The sequence below is a fragment of the Colobus angolensis genome, unplaced genomic scaffold (genome assembly GCF_000951035.1).
Source record: "Colobus angolensis palliatus isolate OR3802 unplaced genomic scaffold, Cang.pa_1.0 Scaffold35, whole genome shotgun sequence".
NCBI classification, from domain to species: domain Eukaryota; kingdom Metazoa; phylum Chordata; class Mammalia; order Primates; family Cercopithecidae; genus Colobus; species Colobus angolensis.
The window spans coordinates 11,410,357-11,425,615 of NW_012116821.1; the positions used below are offsets into that span (position 1 = coordinate 11,410,357).

The 15,259-nt window shown below is 43.8% G+C and overlaps 1 protein-coding gene and 1 long non-coding RNA gene across 4 annotated transcripts in view; both read left to right on the plus strand.

The window, feature by feature from the left end:
• The window catches only part of BVES (blood vessel epicardial substance), a 43,601-nt gene extending 40,956 nt beyond the window's left edge, over window positions 1-2,645 (plus strand). For 2 of the 3 annotated variants that reach the window (XM_011952872.1, XM_011952871.1), the window contains exon 8: window positions 2,263-2,596. In XM_011952872.1, coding sequence (XP_011808262.1) covers window positions 2,263-2,387 — 125 coding nt within the window. In that variant the 3' untranslated portion in view covers window positions 2,388-2,596. Of the gene's footprint in view, window positions 1-2,262 lie in introns of all 3 variants that reach the window. The other variant, XM_011952873.1, reaches the window with a different exon arrangement.
• Window positions 2,646-4,421: 1,776 nt separating this feature from the next.
• On the plus strand, window positions 4,422-6,291 carry LOC105519500. Its single transcript, XR_001002980.1, has 2 exons — window positions 4,422-4,784; window positions 4,821-6,291. It is a non-coding gene; the product is annotated as an uncharacterized LOC105519500 (long non-coding RNA).
• The last annotated feature ends 8,968 nt before the right edge of the window (window positions 6,292-15,259 follow it).

A 15,259-nucleotide genomic window follows, 5' to 3' on the forward strand; every position in this document is an offset into this window, starting at 1 on the left:
TACTTCTATTTTTTTGTTTTTAAAAACAATTTTGCTACACTCAAGAGAGCTAAGATTGAGAAACACAAACCCCCATTTGAGCACAAGGCCTACTTCCTTTATTGACCATTCTTATAAGCAATGATGAATTTTAACAAATTTTCTCATTATTAAGTCCATAGCCTTCCAAAGACCATAGTAATCGATTTTTATATTCTTACAAATATTTACAAAGTGGTTATTACATCCCAGGCACTGATCTAAGAACTTTACAAATATCAAGCTGTTTTGTCCTTGTAACAACCATAGGAAATAGGTGCTGTTATTATTCCTATTTTACAGACAAGGAAATTAAGGCACAAAGAAGTGAAGTAACTTGTCCAGGGTCACACAGGTCGTGCCCACTGCCGTTTGAGTAGACATGGGAAGTAAAGGTTGTGTTTGGTGTGTTTGATGTCACTGGGAAAGGGGAAGAACTCGCCTGAGAACTTCCCATGCTGTGCCCTATGCAGAATTGGGTTCTTGGATCATTTTATTAGACGCTTCTTTTCTACAATTTATGTCAGTAGTTGCCATTCAAGAAACTCAGTATTTTTGCTGTGAATGTCTGTAGGTGAACAATTTCCATGTATGTACAGCAAGTATACATTAGCTGTACCACAGTCGAGCCCTGAATATTTTCTTATGTTAGAAGATGTGACTGGTAGTAGCATTTCCCCAGATGTACAGCAGTGACTGGACAGTTCATAAGAAATGACATTTAGTCATATGTTCTATAGGCCCAACACCCTGCTAAGCACATCATATGCATTATTCAGTTTAATCCTTCCAACAATCCCATGGAGCAGATCCTAAGAATATCCCATTTTTATAGATATGGAAACAGAGGCCCAGAAAGGTAATTGAGTGCAGGTTGCAGAGTAGGGATTTGAACCCTGGAACTGTTTCCTGAGCCTCTGGTCTTGACCACTCTGCGTGCTCTCTCCCCCTGTGCCATACCAGGGGCCAGGAATGACCACTCATTCATGACTGAGTGCCAGGGCAAAGCCTTTGCTGCTGTCTCAGCCTCCCTCCAGGAGTGGCCGTGTGGCATGCTCATGGCCCATGGCCCTCCTTGCTGGTTGTGGCATTCTCCCTGTGCTGGCCAACCCGGCTGTCTGCTCCTGACTCCTGCCAGTGAATGACAGCTGATCTTGAGAAGCTTCTGTGGTCATCTTGTGGCAGATCTGCTTCATGTCTTAATAGATCCTCCACTCACTTTTGCTGTTAGCATGTATTGAAAGAGCCAGGTTTCACCCCGTGTCCCTCCACCATCAACCTTCTCCCCAGCTAGGTTCAGCATTTGTGGGCTGCCTGAATGCCACTCCACCCTGTGACTGGGCAGCAGGGAGATGGGTGTGGGTGGAGCAGGTGGAAACCCAGAAAACATGGATCCTGACAGTGATGGTGGTGACTGTAAGGAGGGGAGTTTATGCAGTCACGTTAGCTGCTCATTAGGCACCTTGAGAGGTCTATTGATAATGACTTCTACTCTTACTTTTAGATGTATTTTCTTCTACACCAAGCATGGTATCCATGGTAGATGCTCGATAAGCATTTGGTGAATGCATGAGCCAGTGAGTGACTGAATGAATGAATTGTTGCCTGGTTCCTTTGAGCAAATGGCGTCCTAAAAGGCCCCGGGGATGCGTTTTCTCCTGCTGCTACCTGGGATTGTATTTCCTCCACTCGGCTCTTCCCTCCTGAATGCCTGGCCTTTCTTCCTCTTCCCCTTTCTCCTTTACGTATCAGCCCAGGGAGTGGCTGGACTCCATGGTGGAGGCAAGAAATGTGTTTTAGGTGATCCTACAGATGGCGATAGGTTCCATAATTTTAGAATAGAAGTATTCTTTGGGGAAATTAGGAGTTAAATCAACTTTCAAGGGCTAATATGAGACCCAAGCGCCCACAGATGATATTAATGTAGGAACATGCGTTTTGAGTCTTAAACAGACTGTGGGGCAAATCCCTGGGAACTGAATATATTTGAGCAGCTCAGATCATCCAAGCACGTGCGGTGGAATCTGTCCCTCATCTATGCTCCTGACTGAGAGTCTCTTCTTGACTTGGTGGTTTTCCTGAGATGCTGGATTGAAATAGAATGGTTTCTGGAAATTGTGTTCTTGGTACTAGTGATAGATTCCTACGGTTTTGTTTTCCAGTTGGAATTTATAATTGATACATCACACCAGTGTCTGGGCAGACTGTGCCTTCAGTGCTTTTCCCTCCTGTATCTTTCCACAGATGTGTCATCCCCACACCAGCGAGCCTCTGCCAAGATGAAACCGATAGAAGAAGGAGCAGAAGATGACGATGAGGTCTTTGAACCAGCATCTCCAAATACATTGAAACTCCATCAGCTGCCTTGATCAGAGAGAGAATTCAGATTACCAAGACGGAACGTGTCTTGAAGAGATCCTGAAAAATACCAGCACTTTTTCATGGCTTTTAGGTTATTCTGCTTTAGTGCATCCAGACTGGTAGCATCTGAGGGAGGAAGTGAGGAAGGGTCCAGGATAGAAGGGTTCTTTCACTTACCCTTTTTATTAGTCAGCTTTTAAAGTAATTGTTTTACTGAGCCTTCTGACTATGCCTTGTTCTCTTTTGAGATATATATTTTCACAGTCTTTTCTAGATATATTATTGTTTTAACTTAACAAATCTTAGCAATCTCTCAATGCCTTTTCACTTACTTTTTTCCAAGTTGTGATTCTTTTTCCTCACAGTCTTTTTTGTTCCATGGCAATGGGGTTGTCCATTTGATAATTTTAACAAACAATGTAAGTTTAAATTTGAGGCCAAGGTAACATGAAAAAGCATGGAATCTCAAACTTTATTCCATATTTTTTAGCGGGACGTTTTAGAGAAAGGTGTGATTTGACTGGTTTTATTTTTCTCCCAGGCCGGAAGTATTAGCCCACTGGATCACCTTACTTACTTGGGCTCTGTGTCGATAACTTGATAATGAACACAACTCTCAGACTTGACTCACATTACCCTTATATTATGCCGTTTATAAACTGCCCTGAAACCTGAAGCTGGAAAGATAACAGATGGGTTTCTGAGCATGGGGTTAACCTCCAGCCAAACTCAACTTCCTTGGGATTTGGAGTCACCTTGTCCTTGCACACACTGGTGTGGGAAACACTTTATGTAGGTTGGGAGGACAGGGGAGTTAAATGGCTGGGCAGGTGCCACAGGATGCGGGGACTGAAAGGTCCGCTTCATTCTTTGGTCTGTATTCTGAAGTTCCAGATTGTTCATCTAGAGGCAGAGACGTTGCTTTTAAAAAAGTGCCAGATGCCCCAGTGCCAGAGCTATGAACGTGGACACAGTGGAGGGCAGAGGGTTTGCCACAGGCCAGGCTGTGGACACCCAACGCAGATACTGCAGTGAGGGCCTTCATTCCAGAACTCTCTTTTCCACTGAAATCATGGTTTAGTAAACAGTGGCGTTTGGCTGGTGGGAAATGCATAACTGGTCAGTGTGTCTGGTCAGCGTGGCTGTGGCACTTGGCCAGGACACTCCGTTTAGTGAAGCTCGTTGATTGTCCATGCTGGTCATGTCTCTTTTGCTTCATCCACTAGAACCAACTTTAAGTCAGTCCCCTGTTAGGTTAAATGGCTAAGAAAAGTTCCAAATGAAATTGTTTTCAGGTGAACTGAACCAAAAGCAGCAACTCTTCCCATGAGGTGATTTCTGTTAGAGGAGGCACATAAATAAGCCCATCTAGGGTCACCTCATTTTCCTAAATATGTTTTTAAAGCAATTATTTTAGTAATTTCATTTGAGTTAAATTTATATGCTCGGTCACTCATTGAGAAAATTTACGCAGAGTCTGAATCCGGTTCCTGACATCTTCATCAGATGTTGGTTTATTGACATCACAGTAAAAAGTCTACTGTCGACTGGACATGGTGGCTCACACCTGTAATCACAGCACTTTGGGAGGCCAAGGTGTATGGATTACTTAAGCCCAGGAGTTCAAGACCAGCCTGGGCAAGACCAGCCTGGGCAACATGGCTAAACCCCATCTCTACAAACAAAATTAGCTGGGCATGGTGGTGCACGCCTGTATTCCAGCTACTCAGAAGGCTAAGGTAGGAGGTTCGCTTGAACCTGAGAGGTTGAGGTTGCAGTGAGCCCAGATCACACCACTGCACTCTAGCCTGGGCAACAGAGTGAGACCCTATTTCAAAAAAAAGACTGCTTTCACTGTACTGTTGCAGCAGTTTCTTCAGGTAGCTAAATTAGGAACTTGTTTTGGAGAAATGAAGCAAAGGTGAATGACAGCCTAGGCTTTGAAATTATAAAGCTCTCTCAAGTTGAACTCTCTCACGCTCTCACTCTCACTCATTCCCTGTACCTGAGAGCACAGGTGTGACTGTGACATCATAGCCGATACTACTTTCCTTTAACCACTGGGGTAAAGTTAGGCAACCCATTTAGTTTACACATGCATAAGACTAAGTTACAAAATCACTCTATACAGTCATTAGATGTAACATCCTTCCCTGAGTAGAAAATAATGGAGTAATGGATGTGTTTGGAGATTATTTTCTGTAATGCTGGGAACAAACCTGTTTTAAAAGCACACTGCTAAAAGTAGGTGATATAAGACCATTTACTGTTTTTATTAAAGTGTGTGTGTGTATCAGTGTCTCTATGTGAAGATTATAATCTCAAGGTTAGGACTCTTAAAAGAGCCACTTAGCCTGAATGGGAAACGTGAAACTATTTTTAAATACACACCTCTAAGGAAGACAGTGAGACTCTGAAAAAAGGTATAAGGCATTGAGAAGCCCTCCCATATAGACTTGATTGCAAAGAAGCAGATAAGAAGACAGAAAAGTGTTTTAAATGTAAGATCTCCTATGGAGTACTTTAAATTCATTTATACAAATGAATAAGTATATCTTTGTATAACGCATAAATACATAGATGATAACATGTTTGCTGCCAAAGTTCCCAGTAAGATGCTTCCTGTGTTTTTTGGCCTTTACTTAGTTGAATGATCAAAGTTCAAAAAATGGTCTGCAAAAGTTACTCCATATACAACCCCATATCTACTACTTTTAAATGTAACATCAACTCAGTTGTATGAATCTGGAGTGTAATATTTATATGAGAACGTATATGTCATTTAAAATATTTTGAAAGCCCTCATAAATATTTATATTTACTAAACTAATAGCATAGACACTATATAAATCTGCAGTGATGCTAAAATAAATTAGTAATAATGGGTGCTATATAATTATTTTTAGTTATCATCCCTGGCTCTCTGGAATCGTCTCCATTTCTCCCTATCACTCAAGTTCATTTTAATCATTGGACACCTTTGCGTTTTGCTGCTAACAGTGTGTGTATGTCACCCTCTTTATATCTGGTGTTCCCACTTGTCTGAAGCTCTCTTGGTCTTAGAACCTGGAGCTGCAGATTCCTCCAGGTCAGCTCCCATCACAGCCCCAAAGACAGAGTCACTTGGTTGCTGGAAAAATCTTTGGGGAAAGCTGGTACAGCCTACACACTGACCTGTCCCCAGTGTTTCCAGGTAATGGCTTGGCACTCCAGAGAAGGTTTCATGTTGTTGCGTGTGGTGGCTCCAAGCCAAGCGCCTGGCATGCAGGTCAACCCCTCCCAGCAGGGCATGGCGTCATCCTCTTCTCAGATGCCATGTTGCAGCCCCAAGGTCTCACCATTTTGTGGTTTTTCGAAACCCATTTTCTTGGTCATTTATAAAGCTGCTTTATAGATATCTTTGATCCTGGCATGCCTTGGTTTCCTCTCCCTTCCGTCTTTCCAATCCTGGTTTCCCGCCACCTCTTTTAGTATTTCTCAAATCAAAGTCCCAAGAATTCGGAATGATAGGATGCTGTGCGGGGAGCTCAAGGCTGAGGCGTAATCACCACTTCGGTTCTGCTCCTTGGGACACACTCCCTTACTTACACGGCGGCCATGTTTGATTGTCACAGAGCCCCCGAATACTGTCTGGAGTGACACACTGTAGGTATCATAAAATTTAAGAAATCTGCTTTTAAGTACTGTTTATAGGTTTTTCTGTTACACTTGCAACCTAGTTTTAAAATACATGAGGATTTTATGAAAGCTTTATACAGACCTTTATAGGAAACTCATTCTTTGATTTTAGGTACCGTTTAAATTGATAACACTTACTTTATAATAAAGATGCTTTTTGTCTGGATACAGCCTTATAGTTTAAAATATCTTCATATATTGCCACTTGATCAAATAAATTTCTTACTTAGAAAATGTGTGTATTTTTTATTTCATCCCTCTTCCATGTATCTAGCTTGTTCGAATGCTGTGCCCGAAGGCCGAGGTTGTGGGGACTGCCCTGGTGCAGGCCACTGTATTCTGAGCGGACCAGCAGGGGCAGTGCTCACGGGTCGGTCATGCCTAACTTCAAAGGTCCTGCCATCCTGGCTGCTTTGACTGTGAAAAAAAGAAAAATGGCCAGAAGGCAGTGTACACAGTGTTGACTAGATGCAGCAATGAAGAAGCCTTCAGAGTTTTACTGATGGGACTTGGTGGACTTCAGCTTTTTATCCACTGCGTCTGAACATTCACTCCCTTCTAGCTTCCTAAGATTCAACAATAAGAGAAGTCACATGAAGGAGTCAGAAAACCTCCCTGGGTCTGTTCTGTGGTGGACGAGGGGACAGTCTTTCTATTCTTTGAGAAACCCACATTTTCTCCCATAAGCTGTCCTAGGTATTGGAATGGAAACTTGACAGCCCATCTTTTGGCCTTGAGTAGCAAGCCCTTGGCATCTAACACACTCGCCCTAGTTGGCCTCAAGGATAGGCCCAAATGGAAGGAGCATCTTACACCATGAGAGAAATTAATTCTGTCACTCAACAGGCCATGGCATCTAGGCCTGATGTCCGGGTTTCCAGCCCTGAACTTTGTGCTGAGCCAGCTTTTGACCAGCTTCCCCTTACCTAAGACTGTGCTGCAAGAGCTGGGAGTCTCCACTGATGTCCACTTGGGGGTTTTCTGTGGACGGAAAACCTGGGTGTGCTACAGCCCACCAGAAGATAAAGCTGACAGGACTTGGCTATTCGTGGGAACAGAAGTGGTGGTGAGTGAGGAGGGCATGTCAGAGATTTCTGGCTTATGTTACTGCTGGTGATTCTCTGGCCAGGAACATGGCAGAGCACCAGGTTTGAATGCAAATCCTGAGTATGTTTTTTTCATGGTAAGTTCGAGGGGCCTTGAGAATAATGAAGAGATGTCAAGCAGGCAATTGGGTAAGTCAGCCTGGAACTCAGTGAAGGGATCTGGGCTGAAGATACAGATTTCCAAGTTGAAGATGTCACTGTGAGTTTACCAGCTTCCTAATACATAAAGATTTTTCTAGTTAAGGTTTTTTCTTTTCCTTGTTCCTTGCACCCCCCATGAATGAATGAATGAATGAATGATAATAATAAGTGAGTGAATTTTGGATCTTTTATTTTGAAACGTGTTAACATTTGAAAGATCTGCATAAGTGAGCCAGTATTTTTTAAGTGATCAACACATGATGTTGTAAAGTCACACACATGAATATAAGATCTATTCCAAGCACAAGCTAGACCAGTGCAGCAGCACAAAACTGCCATTAACAGGGTTTCAGACTCCACACTGCAAACAACCTTTACGGAAAGATTGTTCCTTTTCCACTCCCGCTGCTTCACTTGACTAACCTTAAAAAAAAAGAAAAAAGAAACTATTAAGTATAGAGTTTCTTGTAGTATCAAGAATAACCTCAGTCGGCTGGGCGTGGTGGCTCATGCCTGTAATCCCAACACTTCAGGGAGGCCAAGGTGGGTGGATCACTTAAGGCCAGGAATTCAAGACCAGCACGGGCAACATGACAAAACCACATCTCTACTAAAAGAACAAAAATTAGCCAGGTGTGGTGGTGCGCACCTACAATCCCAGCTACTCAGGAGAATTGCTGGAACCCAGGAGGCGGAAGCTGCAGTGAGCAGAGATCATGCCACAGAACTCCAGCCCGGGTGACAGAGCAAGACTCTGTCTCAAAAAAAAAAAAAAAAAAAAAAAATCCAATTACCTCAAGATTATTAAAGTACTTACTCTGTCCTCCTACCTTTTCCAAAATCTTTGTGAGACTACATTTTCTTCATATACTTCAACCAAAACAATAGGCTACAATCCATTGAATGCAGGGCAGATGTGAACATCCAGCTCTTCTATGGAGCCACACTTCTAAAAGAATTGCAAAAGCGGTTATAAAATAGTAATTTTATAAATTTTATAAATAGAAAAGTGTCTTCATGTTAACACGTAATGAGTTGTTTATTATTTTCAAGCAGAATGACGAATGTCATCATTCTCTAAGCGCCTCTGTTTCTAGCGCCTGTGGCTCTCCCCTGATTCCTGCAATAGAACCCCACCTTGTTTCTCCACCTCTGGCCTTGCATTTTCCAGTCGACCTTTGTGCTGCTATCGGAATAATCTGAAAATTTGCCAACAGAATTGAAAACCTTCTGATGGAACTTCCTTTCCTGCAGAGAAAAGGCCACACTCTCTGCATGACCGCCAAGGCCCTTCCCATACCCAATCACCTGCACCCAGCCAAGGCGGTGACTTCTCCATCCCCTGAACTCATCACACAGGAGCCCACCTCTACCCGAAATGCCTGCATTTCTCATCCAGTGGTGCCCCCAGGGTAAACTCCCACACGTCTGTGGATCTGCTCTTCCCTCCTTTGCTGCCCTCTGTGGCTTATGCACACAGTATGGTTGTTTGTATGGCAGCCACAGCAGGGGCGTTTGCTTAGGTCTCAATGTCTCTTCATATTATTGTTGAATCTAGCAACGCTGTTTCACTTATCTGTTTGAACCCTCAACAGTACTGTCAATGTGGGAGGGCAGGCCCTGTGTCCCCTTTTAAGAAGGGAGAGAGGGTGGGTACAGAGAAGATGGTAAGTGATTAACCCAAGGTCATGTTGGCAGGTCCCAAACATATGTGGTCTCTTCACTTTCCTAGTTCTGCTTATAACTCTGGTTCTTTTTTTTTTTTTTTAGAGACAGGTTCTTGCTCTGTTGTCCAGACTGGAGTGCAGTGGCATGATCACAGCTCACTGCAGCTTTGAACTCCTGGATTCAAGTGATCCTCCCAGATCAGCTTCTCCAATAGCTGGGACCACAAGTGCACACCAGCATGCCTGGCTAACATTTTTTTTTTTGGTAGAGATGGGATCTCACTATGCTTCTCAGTCTGTGTCTTCAACTCTGAGAAACCGACTTATTTTCTATTTATTCTACTCCTACTCTATGCTTAGGCTTTGTTCTCATTCCAGTTTTGGGCCGTGTTCACAGTTCCAGCGTCATCCATAGCAGCGTCCTCTTGGTTGCTGTGCCACTGGGTCTTGGATTTTGTTTTGTGTTTTTTGTATTTTGTTTGTTTGCTTGTTTTTGAGACAGGTTCTTGCTCTGTTGCCCAGGCTGGAGTGCAGTGGTGCGATCTCAGCTCACTGTAGCCTCGACCTGCCAGGGTCCAGTGATCCTCCCACCTCGGCCTCCCGAGAAGCTGGGACTAGAGGCGTGTGCCACTATGCCTGGCTAGTTTTTGTAATTTTTTGTTGAGATGGGGTCTCACCGTGTTCCCCAGGCTGGTCTCGAACTCCTGAACTCAAGCGATCTGCCCACCTTGGCCTCCCAAAGTGCTAGGATTACAGGTGTGAGCCGCCATGCCCAGCTGGATCCTGGATGTTAAACACTATGTTAATATTTTCTTGCTATTCACTGAGGACAAATATATTCCACTGACTTCCAAGTTCTCCCAGCTTTCCTCTTCATCCTGTCATGAGAAAATTCACATCTTTCCCACTTTTAGTTGTGTATTCCTGATTTTCTTCGTCTATTCGCTTGTCCCAGCTGCCTGTGAAATGCCACGGTGCTTATCATTGCTGGGCCAGTGCACGGGGCCTGCTCCCGGGAGGACATAGCACCTTGACTCGGGATTTTACCTTCTGACTCCTTGATTGGCAGGCTAACAGAACCAAAAGTGGTTTAAACTGGGCTAAACTATCTCATGTCCAAGTCCATGGAGGTCCCACGACTATAAAACAGCTCTTATAAGAAGGGACCTTGAATGGGGAAGTGATGATAGTCATTTAATTCTTGATATTTATCTGCAAATGAGGAAAGCATACTGAGCTGTTCACAACTGTTGGTGACTACATTATAATTATTTCATTTGTGTAGAGACTGGCTGAGGCAAGATCTCAGAAGGATCTCAGGGAACAAACCTCAGGTTCAACCTCCCAGGGGGCCAGCTACACTGTGCAGAAAACAGAACTATAATTCACTCATCTGCTATGACATTACATCTCTTAAAATTGCTTCTGTAGGCCGGGCGCGGTGGCTCATGCCTGTAATCCCAGCACTTTGGGAGGCTGAGGCAGGGAGATCCCTCGAGCCCAGGAGTTCAAGACCAGCCTGGCCAACATGGCGAAACTCTGTCTCCATAAAAAAAATACAAAAATGAGCCCGGCATGGTAGTGCATGCCTATAATCCCAGCTACTGGGGAGGCTGGGGTGGGAGGATTACTTGAGCCTGGGAGGCGGAGCTTGCAGCGAGTTGAGCTCATGTCACTGTACTCCAGTGCTCTCTGGGCAATGGAATGAGACCGTATCTCATAAAAAGAAAAAAAGAATCACTTCTGTTGTCTTGGGGACCTATTTTTTTTTAATGTGCTTCCCACTACTTTTGTTGTTCTCACCCGATCCCTTCTAACTTTTCGTATTAGGGCTGATATGTTTTGTTAGTAAGAACGATTAGGTGTAATGGGAGATAGTGGGAACAGCATGTATTGAGTGCCTATTATTTACCAGAGACTGCATTTAAAATACACGATTTAGTATTTTCACAACGATTGTGCAAGGTAGTTATGATCACCACTTTGCAGAAGAGGAAACTGAAGCTCAAATAGATTGAATTTACCAAGACAATTCAGCAAGTCACAAAGCCGGGACTTCCTCCCGGACCTCTGAGACTGAGGCCCCGCCTGTCTGCGGCCCTCTTTCTCTCCAGTGCTCCTGGAGGTTGAGTGTGAGGACACTGGCGTATCTGCCTCCCAGCTCCTTTCCTTAGGTTATCAAGGAGTTTTCATACTAAAATAGAAAAATGTAAGACTCTCTACTTTTTGTACATGTATTTATATAGATGGGCATTTTCTTAGAAAAAAAGAAAAATTAAAATCTGACATTGGCCTTTAAAATTATCTACCAATTCCCGTGAAAAAATGGGGTCCTAGTATATTTTGTCCCAAACTGATTTCTTATCTACATTGTTTACCTCCACTTCCCTCATAGATGGAAGCAGCTGAAAAGCACAGGCCTGAAAAAGGAGGCAGAGTCCTGCCCTGGATGTGGCTTGGAGGTTGGACAGAAGCAGTTCTGAGCGCTGGCTCTGACAGTGTGATCTTAGGCAACGCTGTGAAGCCTTCAGAGCCACTGTGTCCTCACATATACACTGGAACCTTTCCTAACACATAGCTCGCACCCAGTACATGTTTGATCTCCTCTTTCCCTTTTTCCTTTGTCAAATCGAATCCTTAAGCCTTCTGGAATCTTGGTAGCCACAGTCCTTGTAAAGAGCCTTATAAAGGTCAGTGCCAGGACCCACAGGACAGACAGGGTAGGGGATTATTACCAGGGCTCCTTCTGCTTATAGCAGAAATGGCTGAAGGCCTGAGGGGCCCACACTCATGGCTGCAATCTCACTGGACCTGTTTGCCTGGGGCAGGGAGAAGAGCCAATTCCAACTTAGACAAGTCACTCCAGAAAGCACTAGGCAGAGAGAGGGGGCTGCAGAGACCTCTCTGAGGCAGCCAGTGGATGGATAGCACTGGTGTAACAGTGAAGCAGGAAAAAAACTAACACAACTAACTCCATTGGTTTAAAGGGCCTGTTCCCATTCCTGCACGCAGCCTAGGATAATTTTAGAGAACTGAGATAAAACACAAAAACAGCAATCATGTAGCTTTTGAAACCAGCTCTGAGATTAAAGGGGAAGTATATATGTACTTTTTAAAAAATAAACCAACTACTTTGGTAAAGGTTTACAGGAGCATTGTGACCTGACCAAGGACCAGGAAGTTCTGAACCCCCTGGGACCCTTGCTGGCACTCAGATGTCTGCGATTATTGGTCACCTCTTGATCCAAAAAAGTTATGTTGAGGATAACTTTCTTTTTTTTTGAGACAGAGCCTCCCTCTGTTGTCCAGGCTGGAGTGTGGTGGCACTATCACAGCTCACTGCAGCCTTGATCTCCTGGCTTCAAGTGATCCTACCGCCTCAGCCTCCCAAGAAGCTGGAACTACAGGCACGCACCACCACGCCTCGCTAATTTTTGTATTTTTTGTAGAGACAAAGTTTTGCCGTGTTGCCAGGGCAGGATGCTGATGCCGCTGTTAAGGGAACCACATTTTGAGGTCCTCTTGACCACTTTGAGGTCTGATCATTTGAGTCTACCTCCTGCACCCATTGGGCAGATGAAAAACACAGCCAGGAAAATGGAACCCAAGAAAAACTAGAACCCAAGTATTCTTGTTCACAGTCCAATTAAAAGCAGCTTGTATTTATTGGCTCCTGGTCAGCTTTCAGACTTTTTATAAAAGAGTCACTCAGCAAACCAGTTAAAAGTCTAGCTCCAAGAGCCCACCCTCACAGATACTGATGCAATATACCCGGGACAATGGGTTTAGCCCGGGCTGCACATTGGGATAAAAGATTTGAATGCCATTCATCTGGGCGTCGGGAGTCTTAAAAGCTCCCCAGGTGATTCATATGGGTGGGAACTTTGAGAAACTGGTCTGGGGTGAGGTCCAGGAACTTCCTTGCACAAGCATGCCAGGATTGGGTAGAACTCCTGGCAGGTCCAGACTTTGCAGGCTAGTGCATTCATAACCTTGCTTCCCACTGTAAGAAACACAGCCAGGTGCAGTGGCTCACGCCTGTAATCCCAGCACTTTGGGAGGCCGCAGCAGGTGGATTACTTGAGTCAGGAGTTCCAGACCACCCTGGTCAACATGGTGAAATCCCACCTGTACTAAATATACAAAAATTAGCCAGGCATGGTGCGCGCCTGTAATCCCAACTACTCAGGAGGCTGAGGCAGGAGAATTGCTCGAACCCGGGAGGCAGAGGTTGCAGCAGTGAGCTGAGATTGCACCATTGCACTCCAGCCTGGGAAACAAAAGCAAAACTCTGTCTCAAAAAAAAAAAAAAAAAAGGCCAGGTGCGGTGGCTCACTCCTCTAATCCCAGCACTTTGGGAGGCCAAGGTGGGTGGATCACGAGGTCAGGAGACCGAGACCATCCTGGGCAACATGGTGAAACCCCGTCTCTACTAGAAATACAAAATTAACTGGGCGTGGCGGCATGTGCCTGTAATCCCAGCTACTCGGGCTGGGTAACTCCCTCCCACAACACCTGGGATTATAAGAGCTACAATTCAAGATAAGATTTGGGGGGGGAAACAGCCAAACCATATCACAGAGTCTCACTATGTTCATCAGGCTGGTCTTGAACTCCTGGCCTCAAGTGATCCCTCCAGGTTGGCCTCCAAAGCACTGGGATTTCAGGTGTGAGCCACCATGCTTGGGAGAAGCTTTATATTGCTCATAGCTTGAAAGGTGGGGGAGAAATGTATGGGATAACAATGCAATATGATTATTTAATGTAACTGAATGTTTACAGTCCTGTGGTTTCTTATTACAAGAAGACTTTTAGAAACTTTTCTAGACGAGTTACCAATATCTGATTATCTCTTCAGTATTGTGAACTGTGTTGACAGCCCATCTTCTGCATAAGAGCTCAAAAGGCATTACTTATAATTACACATTTTTTTCAGTCAGAAAATTTCCTATATAAGTTTATCAATCATATGGATATTCAGATACTCAAAAGTATTATAGCTATGGGGGATGTAAAATAAAATGTTTCAGAGAGCAAGTGAAGAGTGCCCTCTGGTGGTGTCAAGCAACAACTGAAGTGCATCATGTTCAATCTTTATTCAGAATTAGTAAATTCCAGTTCTATAGTTTCTTAAAAGTCAGACTTTCACCTTAACCATAAGGAATTTTTACACTTCTAAAGGCCCACTGCACATTGGAGTACATTATGACATGCTTTTTAGATTGTTATTTAGGACATCTTTTACATAAGCCTTGAAGAAAATTTTAGTAGGGATAGTGTTCCATTAAGAAATAATGTCTTACTAAAAAGAAACACTGCAGGTTGTCAATATGGTCCCTTTAAATGGCATCTCTTTTTAAATTATTTTTTAGTTTCTGTGGGTATGTAGTAGGCGTATATATTTACAGGGTACATGAGATATTTTGGTAGAGAGCCATGCAATGCGTAATAACCACATCATGGAAAATTGAGTATCCATCTAAATGGGATCTCTTATATAATCTGACATTGGCCCACAGTCTGTTATTACTTATTTTTGTTGTTGTTTACTGATTCCCTTCTAAAGAAACTCGTGGAATCTTCTCCAGCAGATTTTGGAAATTACCATCTAGGATGGTCAGGTATGATTCTAGACAGAGACAGACTACCGAACCAGATGCCAGTCCAGGGTCCCTTCCCACTGTTTGGTTTTATGTTACATTTTCCCCAGCCCCATTAGTGCTGTGCAGTCTCAGCAAACAAAAGCCACCTAAGGAAACAGAGCGTGGGCCAGGCACGTTGTCAGAACACCGCCGCAGGAGCTTCTCACGTGGCAGCCCCTCCCCTGCATTTTCCAAGATTTTTACTGTGAGGAAATTGATTATTATCGAAATTAGATTTTTATTAATATTGTTTTAAATGGATTTTTTTGGGCAAGTTTGATTGCTTTTGGGCAGAAGCAGTTTAACATGGGACTAGCGAAACTAATATCCGAACTAGTTAATGAAAGTTGTGGAGAATTAATTTCACGAAGAAATGAGAGAACTTAAGAGCCGATGTGGAGATTGATAACTATAAGGGTTTAATATGTGGCCCGATGATCTCAATGAAAGAGTGATAAATGACCAGGCACAGTGGCTCACATCCCTAATCCTAGCACTTTGGGAGGCTGAGGTGGGTGGACTGCCTGAGCCCACAAGTTCCAGACCAGCCTGGGCAACATGGCAAAACCCTGTCTCTACTAAAAACACAAAACATTAGCTGAGAGTGGTGGTGCGCACCTGGAATCCCAGTTACTTGGGAGGCTGA